Source organism: Opisthorchis viverrini, assembly GCF_000715545.1.
Source record: "Opisthorchis viverrini unplaced genomic scaffold opera_v5_159, whole genome shotgun sequence".
In the NCBI taxonomy this organism is placed as follows: domain Eukaryota; kingdom Metazoa; phylum Platyhelminthes; class Trematoda; order Opisthorchiida; family Opisthorchiidae; genus Opisthorchis; species Opisthorchis viverrini.
In genome coordinates, this window is record NW_008751816.1 from 624,479 (window position 1) to 639,025 (window position 14,547).

Sequence of the window (14,547 nt, forward strand, 5' to 3'; positions counted from 1 at the left end):
GATTAACGCATCATGCAACGGTTGTACATGAAACCCTTGGTGAACAACCTGACAGTGAATGTTTCAATCGTCGGAATGAATGGATCGGGGAAGTCAGGTATGTGAGTGTGAACGTCTTCAGTTTGAAAAGAAATCTTTCTAATCTTTCCGAATGCATTGAATGACTGCATCTGTTTTATTCGGATTTGTCTCTTCCCTTACGATGTAGATGCCATGTCATGGAGACATCCACGATAGAACAGGCAAAACTTGGTTTTCTCCTACGTGAGCAAGCACTTTTTAATCTCTGTTTTATCGGTTTGTTTGTTCCTGCGCTACTGTCTTTAAGCAAGTGCCACAGACAGTCGCCCACTAAGATGGGTGCATCAGAAGAATGCAGGAACTTCTTTTACATCTTTTTTAAGAGCTCACTAAGAATGAGATTCGTTCATGTTGTATCACTGTTGAAGGGGCCATAAGACTTACAAAACCGTAATAGAAAGAGCGCGGCTGAATACAGCCATTCTTATTGCAAGATGCACTGGTGCACGTAATTCATGTACTGGATAGAAGTCACTTTTTGTGATGAATGTCATATAGCGAGCCGGAATTGTAAGACAAACAAGCGTAAAGAACATAATTCCGAATAAAGTGAAGACTGTTGGTAAGATTCTCCTTCCGGGGTGATCCTCTGTGTGCTTGTAAGGAGATACCGACAGAAATGGCGGCGAACCGATTTTGGTAAATATTGTGCTGTTGTTTCCCACCCAGGTTGTCTGACTTGGTGCCGGACTCTTTTGTGTGTATGTGCGGTAGACTGGCTTCATGCATTACCCCCTCACTCATTTCTCCTCTCATCAATTTAGGGTTTTTTTTATTTGAATGAAATGATATGGATATATGGTTGTGAAGGCCCTGTGTGCCCTGTCGTGGACTTATCCATATTAATGACGGTTGCTCACTAGTGATAATAGGGCGAAATGGCGGAGACGGGTAACATGTTTCCATCGGGTGTTGAGTTAGTAGATGATCGAGCAAACAACCAGTCGGGTTTGTTTCAAAAGCTACTGCTTAGGTCCGACCCGTATTCAGAGATGAGACAGAATGCATTAGTCCCGAGGAGAATGAAGTACCCGTGGGGATACCAAGCATATCGTTGGCTTGGTAGTTTGTCTTGGGAGGGGCGAGAGTTAAAAATTATTTTCCTCGATGTACGCATTCGAGGAAACAAGTCCACGTATCACCTTAAACAAGACAATGCAAAGAGTAAAAAGTTTCAGATTACAGAATGGTTAACTCCTTGTTTGACCAAATTTGGCGTTCACCTTCAAACTAACACCATATGGCTGACATTTTGTTTCCCAGTGATTGGGTTCCACTGCAGGCCTCATGATCAGTGAATGCGAGTCGTGGTTTTTCTCATCAAATCCTCAATTATTCTCCATTGTTCTTGGAAGTTATTTTGTATGCACCTAGTCACGCTATAAAGCAACTGATTTGTTCATACGGAAAGAAAATTGCCACATCTGGTAGATTACGAGGAAGAACCTGTGCAAGGGTTTAACTAGACGTTTAGCTGAGTGGCTAGACATGTTCTGCTCGAAAGAATAACTATTTGCGCGACATAGGTGTTGTTTTCCAACTGTAAGCATCTCTATTGCACCACTTCTGACTTACACTCAGTGAAAATTTCTCCAGAAATAGGACAAATCAACTCCAACAACATCTCAGCACCCTCTAAAAATCGACGATCAGCGACTAAGCTAGCGTGGCTGATCAGCGAGCCTTGATTTCAGCGATGAACCCCGGATACGAAATGCTCCTCATCAACCCCGATGGTGGATCTTCAAGCATTCAGCTGACCTCTCAGGCGGCAACGTTTTCCTGCACAAGGCGGTCCTGAAAGTGGAAGTTTGGTCAGTACTTTATTAGGACCACGCAGGATGCGTCCAAACCACCAAAGATTCTGCCACCGAGGCCCGCTCGGGGAAGGTGAAGTGCTCTAGCAACGTACGTATTCGTCCACCGCAAAGTAGAAATCAAAAGTCGAACTCCATGAGTAAGCAACTGGAAGGGGCCAGGTGTCAGAGGTACCCAACAGCGCGGGTAAAACTGCAAGAAATAGTGGACGCATCATCCGCTTCAAGCATTCGAGCGGTATAATAAACGTGTCAGCTTCCCAACAGCCGGGCTGATGGAAGCTAGTGCCCTAAATTGTTGGCATTCGTTTCGGTGCTTTCAACGAGATACAAAAAGATCTTGGTAGAAAGCGTGGTTATATGGAAACAGTTTGCAGCGAACAAGCGAATGATAAACAACACATGTTATGCTTTTCAATCCCTTTGCAGCTATCCTTGTCAAATATCTCACTCGACGGTTCATTGTTGAATATGCACCTTATTTGAGTAAGTGATCGCATTTGTTTGTTCCGTATATCTAGACGATTCTATGTGGTCTGACGAGGTTTGGGGTGTTCTTTCTTGATACCAACATTCATTTGTCTTTGTCATATGACTCTCTGATAACCTAGTGGTTTCTAGAACGTAGCAGGCGTATCAAGTAGTACCAGACCATAATCAGCGAACGGCTATTTCGTCAGGCGTTGCCACTTGGTCCCGAATAGACTAACTGTGCTACTTATTACATGCTAGTAACTGAACGAAACACTAGAGTCACCCTGGTAAGACGATCGCGGAAGCTATCTTGCTGCTAATTATAGTTATCACTCGACCAACTTACAAGCCAGACAGATGGAAGCTGCCCTTTCGAAAGATTCTGTGTGGGTAGCGTCATGTAGTGACGAATCACCTGGCGCGGAAATGCAGCGGAGCAAGGCGCGTGCGCCATTGCTCGAATCCGAAGCCATCTGTTAGGCTCACTCTTTGTTATCCACTTGAACGGACGGATAGTTACACTTGTGACATGTTGTCCGGCACTTATGTGCGTTTATCTTCTATTCGAAAGACGACAATAGGTCACCGGACGTTCCTGGTGAGTACCAGAGGTAAGCGATAGCCATAGAGAAACAATGAAATGAATAGGCCAAAAGAGTGTTCCCTGATAAATATGTCACCGCACACGCAATTTTTCTTGATCGCCCACTACCCACCAGTATTAGCTTTTATTGAACTTCAGTGTGAATGTACGTCCAGCGATCATGGGAGCAGATGCGAATTTCCCCCCTCCAAGGTTTTAGTGTGTTAGCGTTACCACACTACATTGCAGACTCCCAAAATAGATTCAGTACTACTACGGAAAAATACACGATCCAGTGGTATACGAGAGAAATATATACATGAGAAGGAAACCTATTACTCGATGAGTGCTGGTAGGAAGCAATGCCATCATTATGCGTCCAAAGATTTATCTGCTAGCAGACGTCGTAACAGTCAAAGTGACGCACTGCAAGCATGCGGATGTAATAATTCCAATCCCCATCTCAGGCACATAGTATCTAATTCTGTTGAATAGTATGGAGCGAAGCGATGAATTAAAAAATTTATTCCTATGTGCGTTCGAGCAGGCCGTTTCATAAATAAGTTTTGTCGGAGAAATACTACGCAGCATTCCACGCAAACCAATCGATAAGTATGTAGCCACTGAGAATATGAGATCAAAGAGCAAAGGGGCATAAAAGTGATGGAACTTTAAATTGTGTGTAAATGTAAGCAAGCGTTCCCCTTTAATACCCTTTCGGTGCCTAGCTTCCAGATCCCCTGAAAGTGGCACAGTGACTGGGAAAGTACAAGGTTGCCCAAGAGAAGATGGATTCAACCCCCGACATTCCGGTCAGTAACTTAGCACCTTAGTCACTGAGATTTCACGGCCTCAGTATGATAACTGTCAAAGCGGTCACTGAGAAATGTCGGTCTGTCTGCTAGTATGTGAGTTCTGCAGCGCTGTGGTTATAAGAGTAGTAAAATTGGTTCGGCTGTGACAGGCTTACTATGCGCAAACCTCGTGTGATCCATAGGAACCAAGAAATCTGGGGTGCAGCCAGGTTATCCAAGCCCAGATGGGAATAGCTGAGAAGCCAGAGTTGAACTACGAATCGTCTGATCCGATGCCTAGTGTCCGAAGTTTTGGTATGTGGATGCAAAAGTTCTTCCAGCCAACGATGCGTCTTCATTTCGTGACAGAACGTTTGCAGATCGATTGCCGAGCTCGCTGAACAAATCACTTGCCACCTGAGCAACAACCGGTTCCTGCTATATTCAGCATTCTGGTCCTATTAGGTATGGCCAGGCCAGGTAGACGATTGCGAAGAGAGGTGTAACCCAGATCCCAAACCATGCTACCATGCAGTCAGAATCGGACAGAACAATAGGACTGATTGCATTTTGTTTCCATAATCGACCTGGCCTCATAATGTCTCTAATAATTGGTAAAAATTGATATGTAACCAGTTTATTGGGTCCTTGGTTCATACCGCGCATTACGCGGCACTCTTCTTTTGACGCAGGTGACAGTTACACGAAAGCGGACACAATTGATGGACAAGAAGTCACGCTGAATATACAGGACACTTCGGATAGTGTAAGTTGAAAGGTCCTTTTGCAATAAAGAAAAGCTTCAAATGTCCACGGCGTAACCTGTAACGAGGCTGCTAATGTTATGTTTAATCAGCGTCCTTTTAACGGTGGGCGCAAGTCCATTTTTGTCCCAAGTCAAGCATCCAAATGCTTGTCGATAGGTGGTAGTAAATCGTACATTTAATACCTCACAGACAAAGAAGAAAATATTTCACTTGGAATTGCATCCAATCAGTGTAAAGTATTACTGCTAGACAACGTGATGTTGCTGGAAGTACGTGGGTATAACATATTCGATGGATCCATCTCTAGACAAACTTCACAACTAACATTTCTGTATTCTTGCGCACGCAGGACGATATGGATCTGGAGGAAATCTTGAAATGGTCCCAAGCAATCATCATCCTGTTCTCTATTACCAGTCGTCGGAGCTTCTATCGCGCACAAGAACTGTTGGAAAGCATCAAACAAAACTCCGAGCCTCATGGACGCCAACTGTCTCAGAGGCCATCCAGCACCGGCAGTGCGTCCGCGCTTTCGAGCTCAGTGGGCAGCTCCAGTACAGCTTCACCTGTCTCATCACTAGGTCCTGGTTACACAGGTTCTTTGAGACGCACGGCAGTATATGGTGTGGCTACGGTTCGGACACCAACGCTGATGTTAGTTGCGAACAAATCTGACTTGGATCGATTCAGGTTCGTGAATAACAATGGCTTCGTCCTTAACACCGTTCGTCAAAATAAATGCACATAAGCTAGCGTAATGCACAAGGAAGTGGGTTGTGCGTTCAAACAAGGGTTAACATGAGCCTGTTCTTATGACTAGTTTGCAAAACAATTTGGGTTCAGCTTCTGATAAAATTGTCGTTTTCATGTAATCAAAATGGACTTGCAGCGTAAAGACTGGTTTTCAATGAGACAGATGTTTGTTACGTGTCGGGTCCGGGTTGAACAGTAATTAAACCAACTAGACGCGTAACACGGACTTCACACTGTAACCAAACATGTGCGCGCATCTTGTTAATCAATCATCTCAACGGTCTGACGTCACTTTAGCTTCGTTTTCCTCGTTGTTTTGTAGCTTTGCTTATAGAGAAGTTACTCACAGTGTCTGGAACGTTCAACAATAGAGCTAGATTCTGTTGGACCTTCTTGAAACCGGTTACCTTATTTTACGGTTGTGATAACCGCCTGAACTTTCGCAGTTTTCTAATTACTCATTTTCTGCCTCCCCCCACAATCTTGTTTCGATTTATGACGCTACACGAATGATCAACTGGGGATCATTCAACATGAAAAAGGTAGTAATTAACTGTAACTATGGAGAACCTAGAAAGTCTGTGATATCCTAACTACACAGCAGGATGTTGTATGACATGGATGTTGTGAGGATGTAATGCACTAACCGTAAGATTGTTGAAAGCTCTTTGACAACCCATGACCGGTTTCACCCTTCTTGGGGCTCATCAGGTAGGCGCAGTAGCTGAGCTCCCGTCAACTTTACACTCTACTTGCTTAAGAACATCATAAACGAGAGATTCTGACCGGTTTACCCTTCTTGGGGCTCATCAGGTAGGCGCAGTAGCTGAGCTCCCGTCAACTTTACACTCTACTTGCTTAAGAACATCATAAACGAGAGATTCAGCTGGGTTTCAGGTGAGTCTCCCGCCAAAAGCAAATTGGCATGCAAGCGAGCTTATTTCGCTAATTTTATGGCAATTTTTTTCGTCATAGGCTGGCGGGTCATCTCTGGGAATCGGTGGCTGAGCGGAATTTGATGGGCTACTGGTATCCGTTGAATCTCTTCAGACAGCAGAGGTACGATATATTCATTTGACGATTTTCACAGATGAGAGGCCAAGCTGACAGTCGTGGATTACCACCAAGTCATTCGGCTGCACTGAAGACAACTAATAATTTTACCAGCATTCTGAAGATCGCTCAGTGTTGCTAGATAGCTTTGGAATGATGTCTATTCTCCTAATCTCAAAACCCTACATGTCGGACGCCAAAACGAGTATTGTGGTTTGAGTAGGTTTCAAAGTAGCGCAGACAGAAGACTCTGTTTTAATCGAATTTCTTGTTGTCTAAACGCGGAACTTTCATAACTTAGGGCTAGTATCGGTGCGAATTGTCATTTTCTGTGAAACCGTGCGCACATTTTTGGAAAATACCCAAACGCCACCAGTGTCGCTGCTTCGGCCAGTCTCCTCAAAGGTGTACACCGAATTCATGCGTGTGGAATATAGTACTGAATTTTTTTTATTCCAAACCATGAAACGCACCATGGGCTACTTTCACAGTATACTGCGTTCTGCAACTACAAGGCAATTATAAACCTTGTCGTCTTCGACTGAATTGTGTTAAGTTCTCGGTGAAGCGGTCACGTAAGGCATAACGGATCAAAGTCTCACTTCAGCGTTCCCTTTAGCTCCGTCCTCATGCGTTTTCTGGAGAGTACTGTAGTTATCAACGACGGGGCAGGCAACAACTACGTTATGAGTAGTGCATTCCGTCTATACATGTACCGCGATATTTCGAATAGCGTAGCAAATTGAACATGATGAGGTCTGGTGCAGCACACTCAGTTGCCTAGAGACATCATAAACGAGAGATTCAGCTGGGTTCCAGGTGAGTCTCTCGGAAAACCAGATTCGTTGACCAACGAGTCTATTTCGCTAACAACTACGTTAAATCAAGCATCAATAGCTTTATTTTATATTACATTTTATTTCGAAACAAAAGCAGCTCACAACTGACTTCGATTAATCGCCCCACAGTTGAAAGACTGTCGTTCAAACTTCAGCTCAGGTATTGCTACCTGAGGCCTGAAACATATTAGCAGAATACAGTAAGATCATGTAAGCCAAGGCAACCCAGTGGCTGAGATGTGAAATGACCTACCGGAAGGTTCATGGTTTAAACCCCATCCTAAGATTTCGACTGCTCTAGTCTTGGACAACCTGGAGGTATCTCAGCCCTCGTGCTTCCTTCGGGTGACATGATAACTAGGCTCCCGAAGGGTGTTACAGCTAAACAGTTATATATTACTACAATCATGTGAAACTGTTTATTTTTGCCTTTTTTGTGTATCCTGCAAAAATCACAGACCCATCAATGGAGAAGTATACATAAAATTTCTGACTTTTGCCTTTCTCTTCGCAGACTAGTCGAAAAATCTGAAGCCGAGGCCTTGGCCAAAGCACACGGTATTCCTTATTATGAGACCACTGCAGCCGAGACGTATAACGAAGTACAAGGTATATTCCACACAGTGGTTCGGTTGTCAAATTCCACACGCTTCGGCAAGTCACGAGGACCGAACGGAGGTGGGGCAAGTGTTGGCCGATCCATGAGCTCCAGTGCCGGATCCCTAACTCCGGCCACGGGAAGCGTTCTTTCCAGTCTGGCTGTGTCACCTGGTCTTTTGCTTCAAAAGAAAGGGATACCGATGCCTGGGTTACCTCCAACCATTCAGCCAGCANTTGGCCGATCCATGAGCTCCAGTGCCGGATCCCTAACTCCGGCCACGGGAAGCGTTCTTTCCAGTCTGGCTGTGTCACCTGGTCTTTTGCTTCAAAAGAAAGGGATACCGATGCCTGGGTTACCTCCAACCATTCAGCAGGATACAACGAGTCCAACAGTCACTGATGGTGACAACAATCTGACCAATCCGGTTGCGCGTCTGACTAATCTCCGATTCCGCGGAGCAAGCCCACCCACATTTGGAAGGAACTTGCGTAGCCCGAGCCCCAGTATCACGATTGGGAATCGACCTCAAACAGCATCTGCACCTGTGACTACAGAGTCAGCGGCAGCTACCTCCCACACTGGACGTACTAGTCTGTCGCACGCACAATCATTCACGGGTCCAACTGGACATTCAGAACATCCAGTCAAAGCCACAACCACAAGCAATCCTGTACGCCCACCACAACCGTCGCAACAAATTAAACAGCCCGCTGAAGAAGGGTCGAAGTTAAGAGCGACAACCCCGACACCCTCTTCCACAAATCTTCCACCGCCCCAAGCACCACCACCACTACCACCTAAACGAGGGCCCATGGGCTTCCGTTTCTTTGCCAAGAAGTCCAAATAAGTTGTTGCGGCATCTCGAAAAAGCAGCAATTCGCAACACTGAGTTCATTCACTGTGTCAGCAACCAGAATCACTGACTCATTGTAAGATGAATAATGCTCAACCATTGAGAGAAACTCGTTCAGTCATAACTACTTACTTTTCGACCGTGCTGGGAACGGTGAGAATGATATACTGTTGGTTCACAAAAAACTCAGCATCGGACAGTTGACTGTCACGGGACGCTGATAGACCCGATCACTTTATCTCTTTATCAGACTGCAGCTTATAACGCCTCTCAGACAAGAAGCAGTTGCCTGGTCACAGCAGAAATCAGTTGATCAACGCTGATATGCAAAAGGATGATAACGATGTAAGAGTTGTCCTAATTCTATTCCACATCAATTTGCACTGGTGCTTCGTTGTTTTTTTGCTTTGTCAGATACGAAGAGGCCTCTGGATGTGAAATTCAAATAAGCTGGTTGGTCACAGCGTCTCGAATTTCACAAAGGCTATTGGCCAGCCCTCAGCATATGTTGCTTTCACACTATCACAGACTGGATTCCGTTCTGACATCTGAATAAGACATCACGGAATGTTATGAACAGAGACTAAGGGGTAATAATCCCGTAACAGATACACATCGAGTTCCACCCTGGTGAGAGCTCATCGACAGTACACATCCTAGATCATACCGGGATAAAGACGCCGGTCATCTGACACGCGGTGAGCACCTGAGCCCACTCTGCCTAAATTACTACATCTGAACGGTTAGTGAGTGTGTTGATCCGCTTGAACAAGACCCTAGTACGAATTCAAATCGCCAGTACGGCCAAGAATATGCGCCGCTGTTAACCTCCAATGAATGCTCTTCCCCCGATTGGCGCATGTAAACTAACCAGAACAAGAGATGGGTGATTCGAAAAAAGAATTATTTGAATGTAAATCTATAATCTCAGTTAACTACTCCATAGTTCCGTCCATTCATCTGTCAGAAAGAAAACAAAGCTAGTTGCTAATATCGTTACTGCAGAGTCGAGGACCTGTTCATAATTCACAGCTCGGCAATTTTCAGGTGGAGCTCTTATTTCTGTCTTTGAGTTCGGGTTGATACCACGAGGAGTAGAAAAAGGCGACAGGTGGAGCACCAAAGTATCACGATTAAAACTTCTAACAAGAACATCGGCGATATAGAGAGTCGCGTCAGAGTGAAGTAAGTCACAAGAAGCGTCCAGTTGCTTCCGAAAAGTGGAATACTCATAGCGATGATGAATTGGTGGGCTGGTTTCAGGTAAAGTGTTACGCGATGGAACGGATAGATTTTCTGGTTCACGAGTGCACCTACCCACAGCATGTGGTCACCTAGCTCCCTACGCAGTGTCTGTCTTCGAACTCACTATTTTTGTGTGATAATTAGACGATTAGGGAGTCAAATAACAACCAATATTTGAGAGAAAGTGTCATTTCTTCTGGCGTACCAGAAGACACTCTTTTTAAGGTCATCGCAAATATGATTCTCCCTCAACAGGAGGTAAGTATGAAGCGCCATTTGGGCTTAAACTTCGCGACAGGTCGTCAGAGGAACCAGGTGCTGTGTGAACTTTTCATGGAATTAGTCTCCCGTTCTTTGTCTGCGACGTCACTTCTGCATTTGATCGTCAAAAGATGTATAGCAAAATCTGTGGCAATTTTTTTATATACGGACGTTAGCATATGTCGGGAAGGTTATATTCCCGAAGATTATCCCAAAATACCAGGAACCAACTGAGACCATCAAGTTTAAATCAAGGTCAAACAGTGTCCTTGAAAATAGAGTGCGAGGCCTTCGCACTTTCACACTCGCTTTTTGGCAATAAAGCCACTATGTTCCTTGTCGGCGAGTCCTTTATCGGCACTGAGGCACTGGAGCAGGACAGCGGTCAGATATAACAGATTGGTGACAACAGAAACCATGACAATAGCCGATAGAGCGCTGAAGGAAATCCTGCGGCAACAACAAAATCAGTTTGAATCGGTGCGATCGCCTTTAGTGGAAACCTTTATACAGCAACTTACAAATCAACCACCAAATTCCGCTCCAGATGCAAATTCCGTCGACTTGATCACCAACAGCATCACGGAGTTCCATTATGACTCTGATGTTGGTCTAACCTTGGATTCGTTAAGAAGATATTTTCAAAGTCGAACTGAAGCACAAAGACGACGCCTGGAGAGTGCACTTATTGTTCAGACAGCTTGAACCTCATGCTTCCTTCTGATGGCATGGCAGTTAGGCACTGAAAGGGTGCTACAGCTGAACAATTCAAAAGGCTTGGCACAACGGAACACACACGGTATTCCAACTTTATCCTGTCTAAGAACACGTGAGATCTCAGTTTTGACAACCCTGCAGCAACTCCCGGTAGTATTCGGTGAGCTTCGTCCTTGTTTAATATTCGCTGCCAACGTACGAAACGGGCGAAAAGTGAATCTGAAGACTATATCACATACCAGTAGAGTCAATCTTGAATGTGAACACTTCAAGTTATCTGTCATGATGGAAGACCAATTCAAACGTCTTATTTTCAGTCACATGCAGAGAGTGATATCAGGGCGAGGCTATTGAACAAGATTGAGCAATCTCCCGAGGTAACGCTGCAATCCACTACTCACGAGTGCCAGCGCTCCTTGATCCTCAAACACCACCATGTTGGAGAGGCCATTATTCAGTGTTGCCAAGACGAATTCCAGGTAACCTCCAGTTGCGGTAAATTCGAACAGAGCAAAGCCCCCGTCGGTATGCTGATAATACGGTGAATGACATTTTGTGCTATTGTGTCCCCATAAAAACCACAGATGTTCAGTGTGCAATCGACGTGGGCACAAGGGAAGTCAGTGCCGGGTATGAAAGGCTAGTTGAAGACGCAGCCGAATCCGGAGGTCACCAAGCAGACAGAACCTCGCTTCAACGAATACTTGCCACATATGATGCTCACCGCAAGTATGTTGTAATCAGAGCAAACTGAAGCACAATTCGACTGCAGTTCGATACGGCTTCCGATATTACGAATGCTTCCCCGTACACCTGGAGGAAGATCAGATCACCAACAATGGACACCGCCAGAAATGCTTCATGAGGTAAGCTTCAATTGCCTGGTAAACTTGATTATGAGATAGAGATAGCAGGCCACCGTGATCGCAGTATTATATACCTTGCTACTTGTGAGCTTAATCTGCTGATTAGAGACTGGATCGATCGTTCGTATCTATCAACATTGCCAATCGAAAACTTATTCCCATCAAGACCAAAGGAGTGGAGCTAACATCCTACTCTGGAAACGGTGTCCTTGTGTGAGACTACCGCCCCGGGCACCAAAGCCGGGCTGTTGGAATCATCCTCAAAAGACTCGGCCAGGTGATCTATAGCGTTCAGGTGGGACCATTGATATGGAAACGATATGTCAATCAGCTACGGCCGGCTGAGTATCCGATCACAAAAGAGGAAGATCAGTTACTAGACCTCAACGTACTGATTGAATCCATCGATCTCCCAAGACCAGCACCAATAGCCACCGCTTCACGTGTCCCGTCCGAGACTAATGCACTGCCGCAACCGAGACGCCGTACTGGTAGCGCCAGAAGACTTGTGAAACCTTTTAAACTTGCCCCGCGCCGACAATCTTACGTTAAACGGCCAAAAAGGTGTCAGGAAGGTCAGATTCCTGAAGATTATCAGAGTCTTGGATCAAGGTCAAACAATGCCCTTAAGGATGTGGCATCATACATTCTAGAATACAGGTCAAACTGCCATTAAAAATATAGCGCAAGGCCGTTGTACTTTCGCACTCGCTTGTTGACGATAAAGCAGTTGTGTTTCTTGTCGGCGAATCTTTTTGCGGCACTAAGACACTGGAGCGAGGACAGAAGTCAGAAATAACAATATCAATTATCACATCCACTGCTGCCGAACGTAATCCACTACTAGGATGATTGTTCTGACAGATCGCAGAATCAAGACTACAAACTGGGTGAAAACAGCCACGACTGTTCGCAGCCTCGTATTTTTTTCACATTCAAATCGGAGGACCTTGCAACACATAAGCAGATCAAGGTCACGGAAGTAACCATGAACTAATTTTACTCGCTATTTCAAGCGAGCTGGCGGTTGGAATTTTACACCATTTTCTGGGAAAATGGAACTAGGGTTATCAATAGTTTGTCGAAAAAGGAGGCACCTAGGAATTCATGCAATACATGATCATCTTCTTGAATTATTGTTGAGAGCAAGATCAGTTTGTTGACCTGCTTGCGGACATTGCAGGCGACCGGATAGACTAGGCGCCGAGGCTTGATTTCGAGGTGCCAGACCTCTAACTACTAACCAACCTGGTAAGAGAGACTGTGAGTATCGGGCGGACACAACCAGTAGAGCTCAGCGGGTCGCCGAGGTACACAAACCGTCACACAAGGTCCAGTCTCTTCGTAACTCCTAATAGTTGGGCACATTGCCATATAAAGAGATGCAGCTCACCAAGCCAGTCTTTGATGATATTACGGAAGACCAGTAGAGCCAGCGGGTCGCCGAGGTACACAAACCGTCCCACAAGGTCCAGTCTCTTCGTAACTCCTAATAGTTGGGCACATTGCCATATAAAGAGATGCAGCTCACCAAGCCAGTCTTTGATGATATTACGGAAGAGTTATTGGAGTAGGCCCGAGCTATCGAGGCGCACTGCGTACCGTGCCGCTTCTCGCGGCGATAGTTGCAAGTTGATCCAGAGGAAGTAGGCGGTGTATCACTGATTTTTTCAAGTCCTTTTGAGATCGTACATTCTCCTTGCTGGCGGGATCCTCCGGTAAACAAATGGGAAAAACCCGCGGCCTCACGAAGTTACACCAAGATAAAGGACAACCGTAGTACGAGTGATTGGCACTTTCACGTGTCACCTTGACCCCATTTACTTGCCGGATGAAGCAAATCGGTTCAAAGTACGTTCACAGAAGACAAACCAATACGCCTCAACTCGCGGCAAAATGCGACTTTAATGGTTTGTTCAATGTATGGTAAGATGGTAGGGAGATTTTAGTCGAGCGTTTGTCCTTAACCGAGAAAGATCAAAGTAGATCACCGTGGAAGGCGTCAATCAGAGGATCACGGACATGTTAGCATTTGTCCGTTATCGTGCATACTTGAGAGACGTCTGGAATCAATGAAATAGAGGTTTTGTTGCTCAGAGAAGAGGGGTTCCATAAGCAGAAATTTGCGAACAATCCTGCCTTACTGAAAGGAATGCTCATAAACGCCGTAGCTGATGGTCGTGGGGGGGGGAGGTAACTAATTCACAGCCTCGTTGATTGTTGCCTAATTTTGAGAAACAGCCTGCATGCTCTCGGATGGTCTCTTGTATGGAAGAAGCACTGTAGTAGGTCTCCGTCTGGACGATGGCTATGTCAAGGTGGAGTGCAACCTGAACAACCCTGGCAATTTGCTTGAAAATATCTTTTCCATACAAATTGATGCAAAACGCCTCTCAACGGCTAGATGTTAACTAGTGGGTAGGATGCATTGGCTGATTCACACAACTCTATAGGTTTTAGGTATTTTCGACTACTTTTTGTCGCGACCATCATTGCAGAGACTCTAACAGGAGCAGAAGACTGATCTACATGTCAAGAACTGTCGTGTAACGCTGGGCATTACGTACCTACATGAATCTTGGGCATTCACATGGATTCTCGTACTGCGTACAGTCATCTAAAGGAGAATGTAGCGAAATATTGGTGGTTGTTAATCTGTTAGCTGAACTTGGCAGTTTACTTGTAAGCCTTTCGTCACCAATCATGGCGATATCATCGACACGCGGATGATGTTGACGAGTAGCTAAAACCTGTACAGAAGCGGTAATATCTTCTGCGCAGCAGAATACGAGCGACCTGAAATCATCCTCTCCAACAACAGTAGAAAAGAAGAGGACTCGACA

The 14,547-nt window shown here is 45.2% G+C and overlaps 1 protein-coding gene across 1 annotated transcript; it reads left to right on the forward strand.

Moving 5' to 3' along the window:
- T265_14215 (hypothetical protein) lies at positions 1 to 8,803 on the forward strand (the record flags this gene model as incomplete). The annotated part of the gene is made up of 5 exons (XM_009172600.1): positions 1 to 97; positions 2,328 to 2,384; positions 4,442 to 4,515; positions 4,866 to 5,206; positions 7,676 to 8,803. 5 exons carry the CDS (start codon positions 13 to 15, stop codon positions 8,607 to 8,609), a joined length of 1,491 nt encoding a protein of 496 aa, XP_009170864.1.
- Positions 8,804 to 14,547: the final 5,744 nt, after the last annotated feature.